Source organism: Anolis sagrei, chromosome 1, assembly GCF_037176765.1.
Source record: "Anolis sagrei isolate rAnoSag1 chromosome 1, rAnoSag1.mat, whole genome shotgun sequence".
Taxonomy (NCBI): domain Eukaryota; kingdom Metazoa; phylum Chordata; class Lepidosauria; order Squamata; family Dactyloidae; genus Anolis; species Anolis sagrei.
In genome coordinates this window covers 247137494-247161552 of record NC_090021.1, presented here as the reverse complement: position 1 = coordinate 247161552, position 24059 = coordinate 247137494, and the positions used below count along the sequence as shown (strand labels likewise).

At 36.6% G+C, this 24059-nt stretch overlaps 2 protein-coding genes across 4 annotated transcripts in view; one reads left to right on the top strand and one right to left on the bottom strand.

Annotated features, from left to right (window-relative positions):
- The window catches only part of HPS5 (HPS5 biogenesis of lysosomal organelles complex 2 subunit 2), a 29290-nt gene extending 29009 nt beyond the window's left edge, over positions 1-281 (bottom strand). For both annotated transcript variants that reach the window (XM_060768056.2, XM_067462624.1), the window contains exon 1: positions 118-281. The gene's annotated coding sequence lies outside the window, so the exon portion shown is untranslated. The remainder of the gene's footprint in view (positions 1-117) is intronic.
- GTF2H1 (general transcription factor IIH subunit 1) lies at positions 267-24059 on the top strand. Of its 2 annotated transcripts, none has more exons than XM_060768099.2 (15): positions 267-356; positions 4717-4885; positions 5513-5705; positions 6385-6547; positions 8986-9079; positions 11590-11739; positions 13449-13528; positions 15139-15269; positions 16698-16779; positions 16920-17008; positions 17575-17692; positions 19110-19200; positions 19523-19638; positions 20256-20348; positions 21667-24059. In XM_060768099.2, the coding sequence occupies exons 2-15, from the start codon at positions 4732-4734 to the stop codon at positions 21751-21753; spliced, it is 1641 nt and encodes a 546-aa protein (XP_060624082.2). In that variant the 5' UTR covers positions 267-356; positions 4717-4731; the 3' UTR covers positions 21754-24059. The 2 variants fall into 2 exon arrangements, with proteins under 2 accessions (XP_060624082.2, XP_060624073.2); XM_060768090.2 differs by lacking the exon at positions 267-356 and adding an exon at positions 455-635.

Sequence of the window (24059 nt, the reverse complement as noted above, 5' to 3'; positions counted from 1 at the left end):
CACGTGGAGGGTGCGCGCGCACAGGCGTGCGTGCTCCCCCCGCCCCTTCGGGCCGTTGCTCAGGGAAGGTTCCCCCTCCCCCCCTCCTCCTCCTCCTCCTCCCGACCTGGAACGCACCCGGACCCTTTTGACGTCCCGAGAGAAGACCCCAGGTAAAACAACGGATTCTCCAGCATGGCAGGGGAGGAAGGCACGAGGGAGGAGGGACCGCGTTTATTATTATGGTCGAGTCACCCTCTTCCCCTCCCCTTTTTCCCCCTCCTCAGGCACTGTCATGGCGGCGGCGATGAGGCGGGCCGGCCTTCACGTGACCAGGGAAGTGCTGCGGCAGCGCAGAGGTTTCGTCACGTGAGCGGGTGAGTCTCATGGCGGCGGCCGGCTGGCCCGTCCTTCTATTCTATCACGTGATGCAGCGTTTGCCCCCCCCTTCTCCGCGCGTGGAGGCGCTGCTTCCGGTCACGTGGTTTTTCTCTGCCGAGCTTCCCGGCCACCCCATGGAGGCCCAGGAAGCGGCGGCGGTGGGGAGTCCTTCGGGCAGGGAGCGAGGCGGAGCCGCATGGTTCTCTGCGCCGGCCCGCCTGTGAAGTGAGCGCGCTCCTGTTGGCGAGCAGAGCAGGAGGCGCCCAGGGGCCACGGTAGGCAGAGGGACGGAGGAGGAGGAGGAAGAAGAAGAAGAGGGGGCCCTTCAGGGCGAGCCTCCCTTGAGTCCCAGCGCGGGCTTCCCTTCCTCTTGGCCAATGCTCCCGGCCCCCTTCGGGCTGCATGAAGTGGGCCGGGAAAAGCCAAATGAATATCGCTCGGGAAGGAGGGGGAGTGTGCCTTTCCTTTGTGCCATGCTGCCTTCCCGGGAGTAGCCTGTCCCCTTTTCCTGAGGATTCTTTTGTTTCTATGCTTTTTTCATTGTTTAGAAAATGGTGTAGTGGAAGGCCAAGAAGCCGAGCCCTGTGAGGAGTGGCTTAGGGAGCTGGATATGTATAGTGTGGAGAAGAGAAAGCTTTTTTTGGTTGGGGGCGGGGGCATGATAGCCATGCTTAAATATTTGACAACATGTTATGGCATGTTTTCTGCAGCTCTGGAGATTTAGGACACAGAGCAAAGGGTTCAAATTGCAGGAAAAGAAATTCCACCACAACATTAGGAAGAACTTCCTGGCGGTTCAAGGTTCAATGGCCATCTGTCGGAAGTGCCTTAATTGAGTTCCTACATGGAAGTTGGTTGGACTGGGTGGCCCTTATGGTCTCTTCTATCTTTATGACTCTCAGCCCAGCATATTTTAAAGTTCTCCCATTCCTTATTTTGGCCCTTGGTGGAGAGTTGCAAAACTGTACAGCATACCTCCAAAGGAGGAGTTTTCCACTGTGTTGAGACGGTAGTATGAAAGATCATGGCTGTTCTGAAGCATGGTATTGTACATGAATACCTGCGGCTGAAAAAGAAATCTGCAAAATATCAGAAAATGTATTTTGACTCACGGTCTTGCAAAATACAGTATTCATTCTGTTTTGGCATATAGTAGTGGACATTAAATGTTATTGCACTTCACCTCTTAGTATTCTTCACTATTTTCAGGATAGGTTAGTACTGCTATGAATGACAGGTTAATAAAAATCTAGAGGTTTACACATTTTCCAATTATAGAATCCTGGCAGTGTTGGCAAGTAGTTTTTCAAAGACATCCAAATGATTTGTAACTCACTCATCAGCATTTAAATATTTATGACCTAAAATGCTAATGTTTATCTAGTTTTCTGCACAGCTGTAGCAAGACTTGTTATTTACTGCAATAACAAGTAGAACTAGTTAATGTGAATGTATGTAATTTAAGAATATAAGTTCTACAGACATGTCAATTCTTTCTACAAAATGGCAACCAACAGGTGTGTTTACTTAATCATTAAAGTCTACATGTGCCATAAATAATATTACATGATGGTGTAAATGAGTGCATGTAGTTTATTTTAATGGTCTGTTCATATGTAATGTTTCTCCTCCTTTAAAACCGTAGCTATGCAAATTGGGGGGGGGGGTGTTTTCCCTGTAGTACCTTCCTTATCTGTTTGAAGAAGTTGTACTTTGCCATGGTGATATTCAAATGATGTCAGTTATGATTTCCCAAACCATGGGGATTCAAACCACCTGTTGTGGGTCAACTGACAAATGAATGAGCCCAAACCAAAGCATAAATTATGTTGTCTTGCCAAATATTCTGATGCTACAAGGCAGTGCAGTTTTTAATATTTTGCCTGGCCTGTGATGTCATGTGACATTTATTCTTAGCACCTGAGAAATCTAGCTTTGCCCCTAAAAAGTGTGTTGAGGTGATTTAACTCAATTGAATGGTTATCTTCCCAGACTAAGTTAGGAATTCTGTGATCTTCCAAGTGTTCTTGGGCTGCAAATATCAGCTCTCCCAGTAAATATACAATTTTGTGAGGAATGATAGATATTTCAAGGGTTGCATGATTTCTTCTATTTCTTCTATTGCCCTATTTGAGCATCATTTTATAGTATTTTGAAATTGGTTTTTAGAGCCATGCCCTCAGAAAGTGACTTTGAGCATATAAACTAAATGAACCAAACGTAAAGAAGCAAATATAAAGTAAAGAACCAAATGTAATAAAATAGCATAAAGCAATCAATGTTTCATTACAACAACTCAGCATAACAGCTGAAAAATCAGTGTGGTTCAGAAAACAAGATTCCAGCATAAAATGTTAAATCGATATCCAGATTACTGGAATATCATAATATTATTTTGAATTTCTGACTAACGTGGAATGCATACATTTATTAGTTGAGATTTCTGACAGAAAACTGACATGTTCTACAAATTATGGAAAACAGTCAAAATACATTGAGTAAAAATGACTTGAGGAAGAACATACTGGCACTCTCGCAACAGAGATAAAGGAAAAATTTGAGAGATGTCATGCTCCCAGATTCTCCATGGGGAATGTCAGCATTCTTACATACCAGCTGCTCTATGAGAAGAAAAGAGAAGTAGAGCTGTCCTCTATGGCCATGCAGGGGTTGCTTGATGAAACACGCTTTACATGACATGGGCAGACTTTGACCCTACAGGTGTTTTGGACATTAGTTCCCACAATTCCTAATGGCCAGTAAGCTGGCTGGGATTTCTGGGAGTTGAAATCGAAAACAGCCAAAGGACCAAATTTTGCCCATGCCTGCCTATCAGACCCTTGTGTGGAAAAGATAGCTAGATCAACACCGAGAATCAAAATCTTGCTGGCAGGCGCTAGAAATCAGAGATGAGCTTGAGTTACTAGTTGTACACTGGTGGAATGTCTTGTCAGCACCACAAACCTACTAGGCTCATTTTTCTCAAAGTGCAAGCTACTTGAAAGATGTGCATGTTAAAATGGGCTTGTGTGCACTGATAAGTACAAACTCTGGTAACCAAGACTTGAGGACAGAATGATAAGCATCTATTTAAAGATAAAATAGCTGATCATTATGGTTCCTTATTTAAAAGTGATTATGTTAGACCATATGAACAAGAAAAACAGTTTTTAAATTTTTGTTTATAATTGACAGTGCTTTTTAAAAAAAAAAATAGCTACCCAAATTTAACTCAGTCATATTTACTAACAAACACTCCTAGTGAAATCAATATGGAAGTATCATTTGAAATGAGCCAAAGTGTAGAATGCAGTCAATTTGGACTACCTTTTTAGAATATTGATGTCTCAAAAGGGGGAGCTCCTTATGAAGATAACATATGATATTGGGTATCATAACTTGTATTTTGTAGTTTAGGGGCAAATTAATGATCTAAGCCATTCATACAGCAATTTGTTGACAAATGACCTCGATACCAAATCCAGTATCATAAAAGACACATAAGCCAATGATAGCTGCAATCTAATCACCTTTTTCTAACAGTTAAACTCTATATTTTGCAGATTATTCATTATAGTGTATCCAGATGGGGTATCTCTTATCTGAAATGCTTGAGATCAGAAGTGTTTCATATTTTGGTTTTATCAGATCTTGAAATATTTGTATGGCCATATTGAGATACCTTGGAGATGAGGCTGAAATCTAAACATAAAATTCTTTTTTTTTTCATATACCTTATACCAGGGGTCCTCAAACTTTTTAAATAGAGGGCCAGGTCACAGTCCCTCAAACTGTTGGAGGGCTGGATTATAATTTGAAAAAAGCATGAATGAATTCCTATGCACACTACACATATCTTATTTGTAGTGCAAAAAAACACTTTAAAACAATACACTAATTAAAATGAAGAACAATTTTAACAAATAGAAACTTATTAGTATTTCAATGAGAAGTGTGGGCCCGCTTTTGGCTGATGAGATAGGATTGTTGTTGTGTTCTCTCAAGTCGTTTCCTGTTGACCCTGAGCGAGGGCTGGGTAAATGACCTTGGAGGGCCGCCCGGGCCTTAGTTTGAGGACCTCTGCCTTATACACATAGCCTGAAGGCAGTTTTATACATAATATTTTAATAATGTTCTGCATGAAATAGTTTGTGTATACTGAACCATCAGAAAGCAAAGATGTCACTATCTCAGCCACAATTTGGGGGTATTTTGGAATACCTGGGTAAGGAATTTTCAGCATGTACAAATTTTGATCCTGGTCTGTGTGCTAAGTCATATAGCTTAAATGTTTACAAACTATGTTTGAATACTGTACATGAGGAACAAATTCAAAAATAACTTTTTTTAATGCAGCGCTCTATAGTCATCATGGCAACATCATCTGAAGAAGTTCTATTAATAGTAAAGAAGGTGCGTCAAAAGAAACAAGATGGGGCTCTTTACCTTATGGCTGAAAGAATAGCCTGGGCACCTGAGGGAAAAGACCGATTCACAATCAGCCATTTGTATGCAGATATAAAATGTAAGTCACGGCTTTGTTAAATACTGAACATGTGCTGAGCATGCAGCAATTGTTTATAGAGTTTTCAAGTCCTGTTAGATATAGTACTATTCCTCAAATCAGTTTGTGCATAAATTAGGAAAACCACAACTTCTCACATTATAAGGCGTTTTCTTAAAGAACCTGAGAAAAACAGGAGCATATATATATATATATATATATATATATATATATATATATATAATCAGTCCAAGAGAAATGGTAAATGTATTGCCCAATATTAAGAAGGGAACAAATAAAGAATTATAACAATCATATGTATACAAAATGGGTTGAAACATAATTTCTGTAATTGAGATCAAGGGAAGATGTGTACTGAACTATTAAAGAAAATTGTTGAACCCAGTCTTTATAATCTACAAGAAACACATGTCCTCCTAAGCAACTTTTCGATGCGTTCAAAATACAAAAACATGAGGCAGATTTTTGGTTTTCCGAATACCTTGCATACATTCTTTTAAAAGGAGGTTCAAAGGAGCTTGATTCAGCTTAGATTTCAGCCTGAATGTAGTACAGTTCCTTTGTTGATGAAAATCAGTGAATCCGTGGAGAAATTTCTATTGTGTATTTTATTTCTTTTAACTATAGGTCAGAAAATTAGTCCTGAAGGAAAAGCTAAAATTCAGCTTCAGTTGGTACTCCATGCAGGAGAGACAACCAACTTCCATTTTTCTAATGAAAGTACAGCTGTAAAAGAGAGAGATGCAGTGAAGGACCTTCTTCAGCAGTTGTTACCCAAGTTCAAGAGGAAAGCAAACAAAGAACTGGAAGAAAAAAACAGGTAATGACGGCTATACAACAATAGAACACACTGTGCCTTCAATACGATACCAGATATTCCTTGTAATTTGTTATATCTGTCCAGGTAAGACACTGGGTCTCATCTGCCAATTTCTCCTGATACACCGTGCATGTCGTATTCATGGAGTAGGATCTTTTTTCCCTCTCTGATTTGTCAGAGATGGAACTTGTATCTCTTGCTACAAAAGTTATCTGTTTCTCCCACAAGACTTTTTTTTACAGAATACACAAGTTCACTTGTGCACACACATACTAATAGACATTTAATTTCCTTTTTGGATAAATGAAGATTTTTCTTGGGTTTAAAGCAGGAGGGGCACAAAAGTAGCCAAATTCTCCCACAATCCTTATAGTTTTGGGAAAATCCAAAGTGATGACAAAAACAATTGTTACTTTAAAAATGCTATTTTGAAATGGCATCTATAATTTGGTTTGAAATCATTGATAGTATATATGTGGAAAGCTAAGTGAAAAGTGAGGGATTTCCCTCATTATTAAATTGCTCTTTGGCAATTAACTATTTTTAAAGGGTTATCACTTGTAGTTCTTAGTTGCAACCTATTGTTGTTTTAAATAACCTCTATAACATTCATAGAAAATATAGTTACTAGACTCGAAGAAACACAACATTAAAATATTTTAAATTCTTCTCTTTCCAGAATGCTGCAAGAAGATCCCGTTTTATTTCAGCTTTATAAAGATCTTGTTGTGAGCCAGGTTATCAGTGCTGAAGAATTCTGGGCCAACCGTTTAAATATAAATGCCACTGATAATTCTGTAACATCTAATAAGCAGGATGTGGGCATTTCTGCTGCTTTTCTGGTATGTTCACTGAGTTTATATGTTAGTTAATAAAGGAAACAGCTTTCACCAGAGATTTACTGTAATGTCCGCTTGGGATAGAATTTAAGCCACAGTTGTCTATGGGGTTATTAACACTAACAATTGAATGCAATTTCAAAGTACATTAAATGGTAAGTGTAGATGTCCCCATACACAACTGTTGTGCAGATTATTACATAGAAAATGCTGGACCAGTTTGAGGCCTGGGAGATTATTACACAAACCACAGAATACTAATGCCCACTGAGAACTTTCTTTCACACACTTTTGTGAGTGTTTCTTGTTTGGCACCACGGTTTGAAATTAGTGTCAAGAACCTATGCAGAAATCCCTGCCAAAGAAGCAGCTCACCAATCTCCATGTCAGTTAGTCCAGGATCATATGCACATTAATCAGTTCATCAGAGACAAAGCACAGGCATTGTCAGACTTCAGTCCAGGGTTCAAGCCATGCAGCATCAAGAAATCCAAACTGTCTTCCAAAGCATAGTTAAATCCAGCAAGAGTTAAGGTTCAAGCCAAGTGTAGTCAATCCATCAAAAGTCCAGGTTCAGAGCAAGAGTTCACCATTAGGGATTCTGGCTGTACTGTTCAATGAAAGTTGCTCCCAGCACAGAACCAGTCCAGCCTTCAGCTCTTTATGCCACTTTCCCAGTTTCTCTCCCTTGTTGACTCTTTGTTGAGCCAGCCTATTAGTTCTTAGCTGAATACCTTCAGTTCTCAACTGCAGCCAAGCTGGGATACTCAACTCCTGCTCTTCTACTGAGAGTTCCTGATCCTGCCCTCACTCCTTATTTGCTTGAGGCTCCTGAATTACCTCTGTAGAGCTAGTATTTCCAGGATCAGTTGCAGACTGTTGCAGACTCAGAAGCTGGGCAGAGAGGCCCTTCATCTTTGTCTTCATCACTGATCCTGACAGGCAGCTAGACAACAAATTAGCTTCAAATTCCTTTAATTCTTAGTATAGAAGGGGCCTATATTCTTAAACATGTCTCGTGTGGCTCTTAATCTCTCTTCTAAACTAAACAAACTTCTGAAATAAAGTAAAAATTCTGCCATGTTTTGATTGATGTATATATTTAAATATATTTGAATATTTAATATCTTATAGTGTTCAATTGTTAGTGCTTGTAGGAAAACCTTAATATAATTTGTCAGTTCTGTGGAGGTTTGCAAGGTGTGGAAAAATCCATATTTTGCTGGTGATTGAGACTGAGACCATTTGATTTGCCCTTATGATTTAAGGAATCACTTCTCATGTTGCATAGGCTGTTTTATGAACCTGCACCTGTTGTGCTGAACGTTAATGTGAAATAGCCTGCTCTCTTTTGAAAACATATCCAAGACCAACTCATTCTTCTACTGTGATATGTCATAATCTAATACCAGTACATCTCTCCTCATTGTTTGTGAGGCAGTGGTGATGTTGATGACTAACTGTATTTATACCCTACTTTTCTCCTAAATTGGAGTTCTTGCTTATTTCCAAATTAACATACATGTATATCTTTATGTATTCCCAAATTGTTTTAGTATCTTAAAATAGTCTTTGCCAGCTACAGGAGAACTAAATTACTGAATGCATAAGGTTTGAGCTACCCTTTTAACAGCATCATGAAACTCAACTGATTCCAAATGCAGCAGTCAGAAGATTGAATCGGAGCATTAGTAACATAAAATGTGTCTTTCATCAGCACCTAATTTTTCCAAGTTCCATAACTTAGGCCTTGAAACTACAAAAGAGCCCATAGAAAGTGTTTGTTTCATATAAGGCAAGACTGAACCTGAAAGAAGTCCAGTATATTTTTTAAAATGTTTAAGTATATGTAAACAATTACTCAAAATGGCCAGGACATGGGGTGTCATAGTTTCTGTATGAGGTGTTCATTTCTTCAGTGACTTCAGTGTTTTTTATCTTTTACAATATTGAATATAATTATACAATTTACAATTTAAGCAAAAGGATAATAATTGGAATACTCATATCGTTCACTTCGGTATGACAGATTATAAGAACTGGGTGACCCAATTGTTCAACTTTGGTCTGGCCTCCAAAAATAATTCAAATTCATTAATTGGATTCTAGAAAACACTGATACACCAACAAATGCTGTGTGTGTTGGTGATATATCTTGATTCCTCTGTTATCAAGCCCATATACTTTGGTTGTGCCCACATTGGAATTAAATGGTTGTAAATGTTTAGTACTCTCCCTTACAGCATGTACCTTCTGTAATGAGGAGTAAAACCATATTTTTAGCGGAGTTATATTTAGAGAGGGATTATGATCACATCAAAAACTACGCTCTCCTTTGAAACATAGTATTGACATAGGCTGTTAGTTCAGTGTAACAATTGCATTGTTATTGTTAACAATAATAGCCATAGTAGGCTAACAATCTCTATTTTAATTTGCAGGCTGATGTTCGACCTCAAACAGATGGATGCAATGGGCTAAGATATAATTTAACATCAGATATAATTGAATCTATATTTAGGACTTATCCTGCTGGTACATAATTTATTTAATAGAGTTATATGTCACATTTTGCTTGTTGTAAGATACAGTAGTTTCTGTTCCAGGTTTCTTTTTAATGTCTTTTTTTCAGGTCATTCATCCAACATTCACTAGTGTGGGGAAAAAGAAAACACTACTACATTGTTTAAAAAAAATAAATAACAGAGTTGATGGCTGCAGCTATCTTGTACCTGAAATGTGCAACTGATTTCTCTCTACTAGAGAGAAATGAGTTGCTCCTTTTATATATGAAGTAGGATAGTGCATTATCTTTAATCTCTTTGAAAAAAATATTTAGGGCCAGCATTTGTTTGTTCCCATTAAGTATTAGTGATTGGAAGGGTTGTAGTCTTGACCTCAGTTCACTAAGAGGGAAAGCGTGAGACCTCTATCTTATTAAAAGCAGTTATGTATAAGCTGTTTTCAACTATAGGCAGTGCCTGAGTTACAGACATCCGACTTACAAATCACTCATAGTTAAGAACAGGGGAGACAATGGGAAGTGAGATAATTGGATTATGTTATTAATGGATGTAATTACATTAATTGATTAATTATGTTAATAATTGATGTAACTGTTTTATGTGTTTTAATTCTTTGTTTTCAATGTAGATTTTTTTATACCAATTGTATGTTTTTAAGGCATTGAATTGTTGCCAATATGTGAGGCCACTCTGAATCCCCTAGGGGTTGAGAAGGGCGAGGTACAAATATAGTAAATAAATAAATCTTCCTCCTGAAAGAGTTATGGGAAAAGGCGCCTCTACTGAAACTTTCTCACCAATTCCTGTACCCAAAACAAGCCAATTTTTTTCAAAATCCAATTATCACAGAGATTAAAAGTGAGATGAAATCTTCTGAATAGGGGCACAGCAAAACAAATATGACAGGTGTTAACTCTTCCCTGTGCTATCGATATATAGGTAGGTAGGTAGATTTGGCTGGAGTTACAAACAAATTCAACTTAAGAACAAACCTACAGAACCTATCTTGTTTGTAACTTGGAGACTGTGTGTAATCCTATTAATGTTTCTAGATAATTGTCTTTTGTTCCAGTACCAAATTGTCACTTTATTTTCTATTTTCGGTACAGTACTCAAAATGTGTACCTGACATTCAGGAATACACGGAACCCTTATATCAGCTATCTTATGAAAGAACGAATTATACCACTCAAGGTACTCATTTAAGCAGTTCACTCCAGTCGTTTCTGAGTGGAGGATGACGTCCACCATTTGGGCTGTAGAACTTAAAATTATATTACATGGATGCAGAGGAGCCCAACAAATTAATCAAAAGGTGTTTTATTTTTTCACTTCTCAAGAATTAAACAAATTATGAACAAAGGTCCAGTAGGTGTGTCCTGTTAACACAACATTCATAACTTGTTGAATGATTCTTCCTGTGTTTGTTCCAGGATTAATTTTACCATTAGATAGAGTGACGCACCCTCCTTAGGGCCCTTCCACACTGCCCCTATATCCCAGGATCTCATCCCAGATTATCTGTTTATCCCAGGTTTTCTGGCAGTTGGGTCTCATATTCCGGTTTCAAAGCAGATCATCTGGGATCAGATCCTGGAATAAAGAGCAGTGCGGAAAGGCCCTTAGATGGGACATTCTAGAGGGATAGATCTTCTGTGGCAGCAGCTCTGTTCTCACCATTGCCATTCTCCCAAGCCAGTGTTTTAACAAACCTATTGCTGCCCTTACTAGTTGTCTTACCTAGTTGTCTTCTCTACATATGTCAAAAATAGAAATATTTGAAAAGATTTTTGACTGAACAAGCAGAAACAGATGTGGCCAGATTCATTGCATACATTACATTGGTATGCTTTGCTTTAAGAATGTAATGCATGCTGAAAACAACATCACATTGCATTTGAATAGGTAACAAGACAGAGAGGAAAATAAACAACATTAAGGTATTTGAGCATAATAGCTGTGTGTATCATATAACTTTCCCTGTTTGTGTTAAATAAGCTGATGGTGTTTATTCATAATGTAATGAACTGTCTACTCATCAGTATTCAAGTTAGTCTTGTGCTAGACTGTGCTCCTTTTGTATGTGTAATGTGGTGGTGTGTTACCTTTAATCTCTTTGAAAAATATTCAGGACCAGCATTAGTTTACTCCCATTGAGTATTAGTTTTTTATCATGCCTAAACGAGTTTTCGATATATGTTGTGTGTCCATATGCCTTCAGGTTGCATGTTAACATATGATGACCCCATGAATTTCACAGGGTTTTCCTAGCAAAGGGCACTCAGAGGTAGTTTTTCCAGTTTTTTCCTCTGAAATCTAGCCTGCGGTGCCTAGTATTCCTTGCGGTCTCCCATTCAAGTGCTAATCAGAGCCAACTGTGCTTAGTTTCTAAGATCAGATGGAATCTACTTCACCCTAAACTTTGAAATTATCTGTATATAAATATTTTGACAAATTATTGAAATTGCACATTATTTCATAGTTTCTAATTTTTATATCACTTGTCATATTTGTTTACAGTAAAACTGAAATATGCGGAAAATGTTCCTCACAATATGACGGAGAAAGAATTCTGGACACGATTCTTTCAATCCCACTATTTCCATAGGGATAGGCTGAATGCAGGATCAAAAGACCTTTTTGCAGAATGTGCCAAAATGGATGAAAAAGGTATGTTATTAATACATAATACTTGTTTTCTAAACAGAAGAAGTTAATATTTCTAGACACATCAGCTTTGTGAATTTTAAAACAGAGATAACATCAGTTAAATATGTCTACGATTATTAACTACTGTTAAAATTACGAAAACATTTGCTCACAGATTATTTAACTTCTAATTCAGTACTCAGAGATACTTACCCACACTTCATTTCTTGGCATTTAGAAATATTGAATTCAGCATTCAGTTTTAAAAATAATGCTATGCTTAATCCAGTGATTCCCAAAGTGCCTCCTGTGGGGCAGTGAAATGATCCAGTGAGGTGGTAGCATGGGTGAAATTGGGGGGGGGGGGGGGGTGAATAAAAGTAAGAGGGTGCTGGAAACAAAAGAAAGAAGAGATGGAAAATTTGAAAATTTATTTGTATGTTTCATCTGTTGTAAAACCTAGAGTTAAAGTTGTAGTTATTATTTTTCAAATGAATACATGAACTGCAAGTTATTACTGATCAATGGCCAAGTCCGCTGACAAGTCTTAATAGCAAGTGTTGGCAGGGAGCATGTCGCACATTGTCGGGAAGTCCAGCATGCATCAGCAGGAATATGTACATGTTATTACTTGTTTGCAATACAATACTATAAATATTGTATTGTAATCTAATTTAGATTATTTCTTAACTGTGTGACAAGCAAGGGGAAGAAGTATTAGAAAAATGTAATTCATGTTCCTGACAAAAATACATCTGATCGTTAATAAAGTGATAGGAGTGCACCAGATTTTCATTTGGGATTATTTTAATGTTATTATTAATTTTTATTTTAATATTATCCTTTGTCATCTTAATGGTCTGTGTGTAATGTGAATATTAATTTGGTTGATTTTAATCAACAATTTTATAATTTCAAAGTTTCTTATTTACAGCAATGTTTTTCTTTACCTTGTTGTAGGATGTAAATAGAAATAAAGATATATAAAACAATGCAAATTTGTCACTTCATCTTTCTGTTTGTTTGTTTTAAAAGGTAGATTTCCAGGAGAGGCTCTGAGTAATTTTTTTGAAAAAGGCTTGGTAGTCTAAGTTTGAGAACCTCTGATAATAGTTGAAATTGAAATTGTTTAAGCATGTTTTAGAATTACAGTATAAGCCGTTACAAAATAATCAGAATCCTATAAAAACAAATGTTATTTATTGTTTTCTTCTGGTGACACTAAGCTGGCAGTCAGGCTTACTGATGGTTTTCTGAACCTTTTGGTAGAGTTGCCTTAAAGATTTGTGCTCTTAAGATGAACAAAATCTTTGCTCAATCTCAATTACAGCATTCATGGGTCTTACCAGGTTTGACAGCCCCAGTGCTTTGTGCTATCCCCATAATATATATTTATTGTGGGTAGAATAAGTAGCAGGGGTGTCAAATCATACACAGCTACTGTTGACAAGGGCAGGGCAAGGTGTCTCCAGAAGCAAAAGTAGTTTTCGAAGGTAGTCTTCCAGTGTACCTCTGATGATCCACCCAGAAGTTTAGCATTGTGAAAATTGGCTTCTTGGGAACTTGAGGATTTCTCTCCAGATCCTGACTGCCTTCTTTGTCTTACACTTGCCACCTTTGCACAACCTAGAAAAAAGTGCTCTATGCCAGTATAAAAGATCATTGCACTAGTATATTGAGACAAGAAGATTCAGGCATTAATCTTAAAAACATGTGTTTTCTATTTTTAGGTTTGAAAAACATGGTATCTCAAGGAGTGAAAAATCCTTTATTAGATTTAACAGCCTTGGAAGATAAATCATTGGATGAAGTAAGTGCAGCTAATATGAAACTGTATAATGCATATTATATCAGGGTAAAGAGAAAGTGAATTGCATGAGGTTCATGCCATATCAAATGTGTTGCATTCTGACAGTTGTGCTAAGCCCCAGGTGGATGAAAACAGCTCAGCTCAGCTCTACTTGACTAGAGACCACTCTCCAACATTAGTACCAAAAGGGTTACAAATGAGTTTTTGGTCAACTTTAGATTCGATTTGGGGTGCTGATTCAGAAAATTGCATTGGATAGACCACATCAGCTCTAGTTCTGATACAGAACATATGGTATGGTCAGTGACAGGGAAGGACTGGCAGACAGTGTGAAAGAAGTGGAAATTAAAAAAATAAATAATGAGGAAGGGTGCTCGTGGACCAGATTTACGTCCTCACAGCCCACAGGTTAAGAACCACTGGTATATCGTCTCCAAAGTTACTACAATTGATACACTTCTTCTGCTTTACCAAATCTATGAATTAACATAACCTACAGTAAATGTATTCTCTTTTTCATTATTTCCTTAGTACTTCTTCCCTAACATATCACCTCACAAACAATATCTTGTCTACATATTGCTTCCCCGGCCCATCAAACTCCTATTTGAAAAATGCTTTGTCAATAAAATCCTCCACAGCCGCCGTCTGTGCTTTGCTATAAAATCCCTTGCTCATGACAAATTCCTCCCGATCAAACTATAAGGGAGAAGGATGTGTTCTTCCTTATCCTTATTAGGCACCACAGTCATACAAATTTCAATTTTTCTTAGGATTCCTCTCCAAATTGTCATTTGATTTAAATCTCTTTTGTTGATTTCACCTCCTTTAAGTATTTCAGACAAAATTTCTTGATTCTGTAAGTAATCTATATCTCCTTCCACACATTCCTCATTTTCTTCAGACATTTCACCTTTCTTGTGCAAAAAATTCTTTGCACACAAAAGTTAGATGCACTGTGGTCTAAGCAAAGTATAGCACATGTATGCATAAGACAAGGTCACAGTGATACAAAACTAAACCTTTTCTGAAAAATAGTAAGTGAGCAATTTTTAAAGAAATACATAGATGCACATTTTTCATTGATTTTATTGAGTTATTGCTTGCCACTGAATAATTACAGTTCAGGCATTAGTAGCCTAATATTTGAAAAGTGGACTAAGTAAACACACCCTGATAAGCACTGTACAGCCAAGTTTGATTTTTCATATGTTTAACGAACACTGAATGTACACCCTTTTATAAATCTTTTGCATATATATTTTTTCTTTTGTTCACTTGGTTTGTTTCCTATATACACTGTAAAACAATAAAAATATATTTTTTTAAAATAATGGTCCTTTGTAGAATTCTGTTACATTGAAGAGCAGAAATCTTGCTGCTTAAATGGCTTCAGTCCAGTCAATCAAACACAGAAAGATGGATCCTCTTGATAATTTGAGTCCCTGGCAGGTGATAAATGCAGGATAGAAAGGAAGTAAATACATAAATAATAATAAACTTCCACTCTAGACAACATTGTAAAACCAACAATTCAGTGATTCTGGCTTTAAATCTGTCTCCATATCCCATGATTCATCCTCTCTTGTTTATAATTGCTTCCTTTGCAGGGTTATGGTGTTTCCTCAGCACCTTCTACATCGAGCTCTAGTAAATCAATCAAGGAGAATAGCAATGCTGCCATTATAAAACGCTTTAACCATCACAGTGCCATGGTTCTTGCAGCTGGGCTCCGAAAACCGTAAGTTGCAGCAGATCCCAGACTAAACGCAAAGAGCTGTAATCTGGGAAGGAACCTCCTTATCCTGGAAGCATTCTTGAAATGAAGTGGGCAGAGTCCCTCATCCTGAAACATGCACTCAAGTTTATATGTAGAAAACAAAGAATACAAGAATCCCAAACATTAAGTGAATTAAACAGTCATTTTAAGGAATATCCAAAGGCCCAAAGAACTGGGTGAATTTATTCCTGAAAGAATGCCATACTGTCATGGCATATATTAGCCACTGAGAAGCAGAGGAAAGTTACAGACTTTGTATTGATATGGACGTCTCAGATAGTTAGTTAATTAAGATATCATGTTAAGCCATGGTTTGGGAATGGGGTGCTTGTTAGGGTTCTGAAATATTTCATTTCTTTCACTTGTGGTTTTTCTTCATCGCTTTTTGGTTTTTTCTATCCATGATTTGCTGTGACATCATAATTGGCAAACCTCTAAATCCATTTAATTTATGCGCTATTGTCACAGGGCTTGCTGCAAACCAACACAGTCTTCCAATCAGGTTGTCACAACATACTGTGGTCATCAAAATCTTGAACAGAAAAGAAGAAAAGTAGAAGAAATGGAGTAAATGCTCATCCCATACCTTAGAAGGCCTCTTAACCAAAACGTAGCCACAGATTTGAAATGATAAAGTTGTTCATAGCTTACTTTTTTTTTTTGAGATTTTGAGTTGAGAACTATATGATAGGATTCCTTGCTCAAAAAAGGCGGAAATCCTCTGCATAGAAAACACCTGAAAGAATAGTAGACTTGCTTCATTTGCAGCGACATCAACCTTTCTGCATTTAGCAATTACTTTATATATAAGAACATTCAAACATGCAATCCCACCTGCAGTTTGAAACAATAGAGATCAGGACCAATATTATCTTACTAGAACATGAGTTAATACATTTTCTCTCATGTAATTCAAGACAGGCTCATTGGTTCTCAGATTAACTACCATCCAAGCATTGATCATACCCAAACATTCATGGTTTTAGCAAAGTAGTCGCTTCATTTGTTTTCATTAGATCTTGATACAGCTTTGAGCTCATTTGGAATTTCCATTTTGTTTTCCTAAAGATAAAAGTGTAAGTCAAGGGAATGCAAAGTTTACGTAGATAGGTAGCTGAGAAGAGACCTGAAAGGTTTATCTCCATTAAATTTGCGGCAGGTAGTCTGTGTCATGTTCTTTGAAATAAGTAAATTAAGGAAGAGGAGATACTTAAAATATAGCTGTTTAAAGCACCATGTAAAAGAAACAGGTGTTTCCCTAACATGTGCCCCAGCATGGAAATGCTCCCTCTTACCAAGTAATGAAATTTGTCCTGTGTGTAGATCATTGTGAATTTTGGTTGAACAACTTGAGAAAACTAATAAAATGTGTTAACTCTTGGTTTTTAGAGAAGCACACGGTGATCATAACAATGAGGCCATCAGTACTGATGGAAGTTACAAGGATTTATCTCAGCCACCAGTAAAAAAGGTAAAGTTATCAGTTTAATTTTTTTTTAAAAAAAAAAACCTACCACATGACACCCCCCCCCCCCCAGTCTCTCTCTCTCTCTCCCAATTCCTTCTTTGCTGCAAAGTTTTGTAGAACAATAACAGTATATTTTCTTTCAGGTAAAACTTCAAGAGTCCATTGAATATGAAGATTTAGCAAGCACCGACAGCATTAAAACAATTGCACTAAACCTAAAGAAATCAGATAGGTATGTTCTGAAGACAAAGAATTTGTCTTTAATTTTAAATGTAATTGCTCACTTTCCCCACTAGCCTATCCTGTTTTCCTTGGGCAAATATAATTTTAACAAGATAATCATGCTTATATATAGTGTCTTCATTTATGCATAGTTTAAAACATGGAATTCAGAAAAAAAGCATGCTCTAATAACTTCCAGTTGCATTGTATGATGTTTTGTGATCTAGCTAAGATATTATTCAATCCCAGTTCTGGATTGTGCTTATCTGCCATGTCACAATTTTCCTTTTTTTACACAAATCAAGTATAAATCTAAATTCTGGTTTTACATCTCTATGCATGAATGTCTTCAAAAAAAACTCATAATATTGAAATTGACATATGGCCTGTGGAAATAGACGTGATCTCTATATTGGTGCTTACTTAGAGCTAGCAGTCCTTTTTGAGAGGAAAATAAATGGTATGATACTGATAATTAGCTTACTAATGATTTACAATGAAAGACAGCAACAGGGTGCTTAAGCTTGAAAATTACCTTTTTTAACATTTTATTATGAACCTTTATCTTATCAACAGGTATTATCATGGTCCAACACCAATTCAGTCTCAGCAATATGCAACTAGCCAAGATATTATTAATTCTTATGATAGTATTCAAGGAGAGATGGAAGGCTATGTGTCCAATTTAACTCAGGTAGGATACTTAGATTTAGTTCATTTAAAACTAGAGGCTGAGTCTGGAACCATCTTGATACTGAACTGTGTATTTTACTGCATACTATATTTTTTTCCAGGTTACACAGGTAGTGATGAGAAATCAGATAAAGCCATTCCCATCAGGAGCAAATCCCCACCCTTACACTCACTTGCCAACATTTTACTTGTCTTCTGTCAGTTGTATACTTAAACTGGCCAACAGAATTTCAGCTTCATTCCAGTTTACTTGTATGACGCTCTGCTTGCATATCCCTATGGGAAGAACATTGGGAAGAAATCTGTCCCAACTGTCTTCTAAAAACTTCATGCACACTAATAGTGGATAAATCCATCAACATAAAAAGGATTACACATATGCATTGTGTAATTTGCAACCATCTCAAAAATGGCTGTTTAGAGCATGCGAAACATGATAATGAAAAGTTTTATAAAGTTAACATAGGAGCTAAATGTTCTATGCTTGGTAAAAATAATAGCTCAGTAACATTTTCTTAAGACGTAATGAGAAGAAATGAGAGATTCATACCATACATGAATTATCATTCTAGGAAGGCTGAAGAAACAATCCACATAGGTGGGTTATTATCTTGTGCCAGCAGCCAAGGCATAAGGAATTGCCAAAAACTACTACTGAGCTTCCTTTGCCTAAGAAAACCCTGTTCAATTCTGCTATGTCTGTTGAGTCTCAATTCTCTCTTCAGTGTAATTAAATAGGCATCCTCCCCAGGAGATAGAGTAGAAAAGAAGGGTCAATTGGACACAAGAGTGGGAATGATTGCCTGAAGGATAGATTTACTAAAGGTTGCCTGTCTGGACTTAAATTTGTTTGTTTTGTAGGATCTGATGAAAGTTGATGGATCTTTACATCCAGTGACGTTAGAGATCTCTAACAGTGGCATTGCTCTGCTGTTCTCACCATAGATCTTGTTGAATGAGCAAAGACTGGCTGAGGCCTTGTTACTCTTGCGTGATAGTAAGAGTTATATATTGCACAAATATATATCTTTGCCAGTCTTACCTGGCAAAGCCAGTGTTAGAGGGTTTATTTCATTGCTTTCAGGACACAAAGTGAATCCAAATTACAGGACATTACCCACCATACCGGTTGTGACAGAGTATGTCCAGGAGACGACCTTTTAAATAATAATACCTTTTAAATATAATAGAAACACCAAATTTTGATATTGAAATGGATGGAGTTCTATACTATATGGTCACCTGGCATTTCTAACCTAAGCTTCCACTTTAATATATAACATCTACTGTATTACATAAACAACACAGCATTATAACTGGTGCACCTATCCACCTAAGTCCTTAAGATTGAGCCTGCGTTGTTTTGGTTTGTTTTACTTCGCTTAAAGTGAGTGAAACTGAAATTGTTGTTTTTCAAGGTTATTTCAAGTGAGGATGCAAGTAGTACTATCACAGCCCTGTCACCTGGGGGAGCACTTATGCAGGGTGGAATACAGCAAGCCATAAATCGTAAGTATTTGATGTTTCGCTTGCTCATACTTTACCAAATATGGAAAAAAATCTCAATTAATCATGTAAATATTGCACACGAATCATAATTTTAATTGAGGTGAAGAGAATTCTGCCAAAGACTGAACAGTTCAAACTTTGGCAAAATTCGTTTCATGTCTAGCTCAGTTAAAACACTGAAGCCAGTTTCCTGACAGACGTTCTCACATCAGAGTTATGACAGATTTATATATTCACTGCCTGATACCATTATCTAAAGTGAATTGGGATTTCATACATTTCATTTTAAATATAACTTGCTGTAATTTTTTTCTAACTGCAGAGATGGTGCCAAATGAAATTCAGTCTGAATTAAAGCACTTGTATGTGGCAGTTGGAGAACTGTTGCGACATTTCTGGTCCTGCTTTCCTGTTAACACACCATTCCTAGAAGAGAAGGTAGGCAAGATCTGCAAAATGACTTCACTTGGCAGCACAAAGAATTGCCAAAACTACCACTCAGCTTTCTTTGCCTAAGAAAACCCTGTGAAAGTCATGGGGCCATTATGAGTTGGTCAGCTACTTGAAAGCATGCACATACATCCAGCCCAAAATGAACACTGATTAACAATAAAACTGTTCCCTACAATGAATAGTATATCACATGCAAAAATTCTGCTGGTGAATAGAAGGAAAACCATATGTGAATGTTTATAGAATAGTCTGTTTATAGAATAGTTCAAATAAATGTCGTGCTACCTGATGTAGCTTTTATCTCAGAATTTTTTTAGATTTGAAAAGGTGATGCTGCTTTTTTGAATGTTATGAAATATTTTAAAAATAAAGAACAGTGTACAATAATCAAAATTGTTTCAGCATGCATGTTGCTGTAGATAAGCATACTGTTTAAATTTGTCATTCAACTTGAAATATTATCACTGTTTAAAAAAATTAACGAGAAAATAGAACGTGTATGTAGTATTTCAAATAACATACATAAAATCACTAATAAGCTTGAAAAGACAACATACATAAAGGCGATGAGCTCTATTCATTTGATGTTTTCTCCTTTTCAGGTTGTGAAAATGAAAAGTAATTTGGAAAGATTTCAAGTTACTAAACTCTGTCCATTCCAAGACAAAATTCGAAGACAGTATTTAAGCACAAATGTAAGAAAAATGCCACTCTTTTCTTTTACATATCATAAAAGTGCACGGTGCTAGTAGGGTTGTTTTTTGTTTATAAAAATCAGATGCTCTATAAAAATAAGGAAGTACACTGCCAGAACTAATGAATCCATTAGAGGTTCAAGTCTTGCAAGCAGTGATAGTGTCTAGCAAATGCAGGAAAGCATCAGTAACAGAAAATCATAAAGAGCCTTTTAGTTTCTGCGAAAAGCCAACATTTTAGTAACTTCTTCCTCAGCCAATATCTTGATTAGAAAAAAACACCTCCTTTTACAGTTCAATTGGTTGTCCCGTTTTGTTTTTTTTCTTTTATAAAGCAGATGCCATCAACTTCAAAAATATATTTTATTAATGTTTTGTTTTTTAAGTGTGTAAAAAGCATTCCGAGAATCAGTAGTTTTACTTTTCGAGGAACCAATTGATATCTGAGCTACTATATCCACCTGTTTGTTGCATTATAGAATGATCAGTATCAGCTTCTAATTTAAAATTTGGAGACTAAATTATCATCCAGGCAGATGAAACGTTACGTAGCACTGTTTAATCTTGGGTCATTTCTTATTCCATTCAGAATTCCCATGTATTCGAATACTGGCTATAAAATAGACCATGCCCACAAAAATGTTTGTTGGTGTAGAATTTGAGGTTATTCCACTATACTAAGCATTCAGAATAATAAAGTGAGGTGCAATATCTGCAGGGTGAAAATGTCTTAAATACTATAATTGTCTGAGGGTATTTTTAAATGTACATGGGAGGAGGCTGAAACTCAGAGACATTATTTTATGTCAACATTGTCGCTTGTGATGGCATTGTCCTAAAAAGCATACTTTCTAGATCTCTCCCTGGATGAATTGTGCATCAAAACGTAACAAAGGGTTTAAAATGTCCTGACTGTCTCGTTAATATAGTGTTAACTTTTTGAGTTACAGTTGTGTGTCTACGCATCATGCTGGGGGAAGTTCTGTCTATATATTGCCCCTGAATCAGGAGGGTTTGCTAGTTGCTGTATTATAGCTATTTGTACATCGCTTCTCTCCTGAGACTAAGACCCAACCTAAGTATAAGGTTGTTATTTTTTGTCAGTTCTTTAAAATGTCTTCTCTTTTAATTTGCAACTCTGTACTGGCTGTATTTCCTACTGATGTGCAGTTTTTGACAAGTAAAAACCAGTTGAAACATTTTAAAAATTAATCTTAAAATGGAATCTTTGATTCTACTTTCAACATCTGAACTCTTGTCATTTCTGCTTTTTTGTCTGTAATACTGCTAATTGTCACAATTGTTGTGTCTCTTTCAGCTGATAAGTCATATAGAAGAAATGCTGCAAACAGCCTATAATAAATTCCACACGTGGCAATCCCGCCGTATGCTGAAGAAAACGTGAAGGCCCAGCGATGGCAAAGTTTCTGGGTGGGAAAACGTTTGCAATAGCTGTATGAACACAACTAACCAGTGTGTACATCTTGCAGACATTGCATGGAAAGACAGCATCATGTGGACTCTTGAAAATGATGCTAACTGTACTTGCACACTTTCGGGAAAGGAACAGAGCTCTAACTTGAAAATTAGGGAATTAAAAGGAACCAAACCAGAGAAGAGTTAAGTGGCAAATATATATATTTTAAAAAGACACTGTTTACTGCAGTTACTCAGGAACTGCTTTTGATTTTCATAAAGAGCTGCTTTCAGAAATAAAAAACTTTTTTAAAAGGTGTATTCATAAAATCCAGTATCGTTTGTCTAGTTTTTTTAAGTGTGTGGCACAGGGTAAAGCTTATTTCTTTTTCACCTTAACCTGGCATTTTATTGGATTCTGTTTGTACTTCTAGAAACAGGTTTAAAAGTCTTAATTACAACGGAGGCTTTTGCCTCAAATTCCTAAACAGCTTAGATACTAGAAGATACATTTCTGCCATTTTCCCCTACAGGTCAGCAGCCAGTGCACTCAGAAATGCTTGGTGCTCAAAGGTGGCACTTCGCAGAGAGAGTGCACAGTTTTCTGCAGGATTTTTACCAGCCATTGTTTGCATGTTTTCTTTGAGTGGGAATGTGTGCTATTGCATTTTTTTTTTTACATCTGATACTTGTTTAGAGGTGGGGGTGTTTTTTAAAGTAAATTTAAGAAGGTTACAAAATTAATAACTTTTTATAACATTAAGGAAAAACTATCTTAAATGTGCTCTTCTAAGCTTTCCTTATGACTTAGCGCTATATCTGGCGACTAGATAATCACTGCAGAGTGAATAGACAAGATACTTGGAATCTGTACCAATTCTGGTCTAAACATGAGGTAATTCACTCTTACATAAGATGTACCTGCCATGTATTAAATACTTGACTTATTAAAACAGAGTAAATTTGTTTCATATAGTCCTTGGAGTCAGACTCCTTATATTTCATTGTCTTAATGCCTTTCTCATTAACGGTTTATCCTAGGACCAAGAAAATGGCTTACATAATGTGTAATGCAATGCATTGTGATATTTCATAAACCAATTTTTATGCTGCCACATGCCATGGGAGTTCTTATTAAATAGGAATGTTATATTCAAAATAGTTCATGCCCACAAAAGGGAACTGGAGTTATATTACACATTTACAGTGTGTTGCCATGGGAAATTGCTACCCATCTGGAATGATTATGCACTTAGCACTGGCTAGTTTTGTAAGCCACAAGAGTTTCTCCTTATGTAAGAATATGTGCTTGTCCACATGCTTACATAATATGTTTCAGTGATCTGATATTCTGCAACAACCAGAATAAAACAGGTTTATTAAATCTATACTGAAATACTGTGTAGAGTAACTTTAAGATACTATTTTTAAACTACATGTCTTTTCAGAAAGGCTGCATGTTATGTTCTGCAAAGTGATTCTGCTGCAACCCAGACAAAAGTATTTTTCTTTTGTTGGATCAAGCAAATTAAAATATGGAGTAAAAAGATGAAATCAACAATGAATAATAAAAACTAATGCTGCTATAGGCATATAATCTTGGTGAATTGTGGTTCTGGTAGTATGTATATATGTATACTGTATATGTTTGGAAAGCCATGAAAGTAATTAATTCCAATAGCCATCCTGGCTTTACATTAGTTGTAGACCTGACCCATACCTATTGCTGAGCATCATCTTTGGAACAAAGGATGTATTTCTGGCTTGAAGGATAAGTTGATGCACACATTCCAGTTGATCCTGTAACTGTGAAAGCATGAAAAGTAAAGTACACATTTGCACTGAAATTTCCTTAAGCAATAAATACCTTATCTGAATTTATGAATCGGAATTACTATCCATGCTAGATTAGATGATTAGAATAGACACTCACTTGGCAAAATGTTTCCTGGTGTTAACATATTTATGGAGAAAAAACTGATTACAGAAATATCCCAAAATATGACAAAGCATTGATACAGTTTTTCAACTATTTGATAAAAATTATCTAGGCAGCTCTCCTGCCAGAAGATGGCAATAGCAACTGCCAGACATTTTCCTTAAGGCAGTTCTTTCCTATTTTTGCTATCTGACTGTTACCAAAACTGCTGACTGACTTAATTTATTAACTGTGAATTGTTTTTCACTAACCATACAGTCATTGGAATCTGAAGATGGACTTGTATTTAGTGGAAATTCATATAACCTGTATCACTGATATTGATCACAAGCTGTAGAATAAACCTGAATTGTGTA

Bases quoted from the DNA above. Each gene is read 5' to 3' on its own strand.
- GTF2H1 (XM_060768099.2), top strand. From the start codon at position 4,732: ATGGCAACATCATCTGAAGAAGTTCTATTAATAGTAAAGAAGGTGCGT. The intron at 16,780-16,919 runs GTAAAGTTATCA...ATTTTCTTTCAG, and splicing joins CTCAGCCACCAGTAAAAAAG to GTAAAACTTCAAGAGTCCAT. The intron at 17,693-19,109 runs GTAGGATACTTA...TTGTTTTTCAAG, and splicing joins ATGTGTCCAATTTAACTCAG to GTTATTTCAAGTGAGGATGC.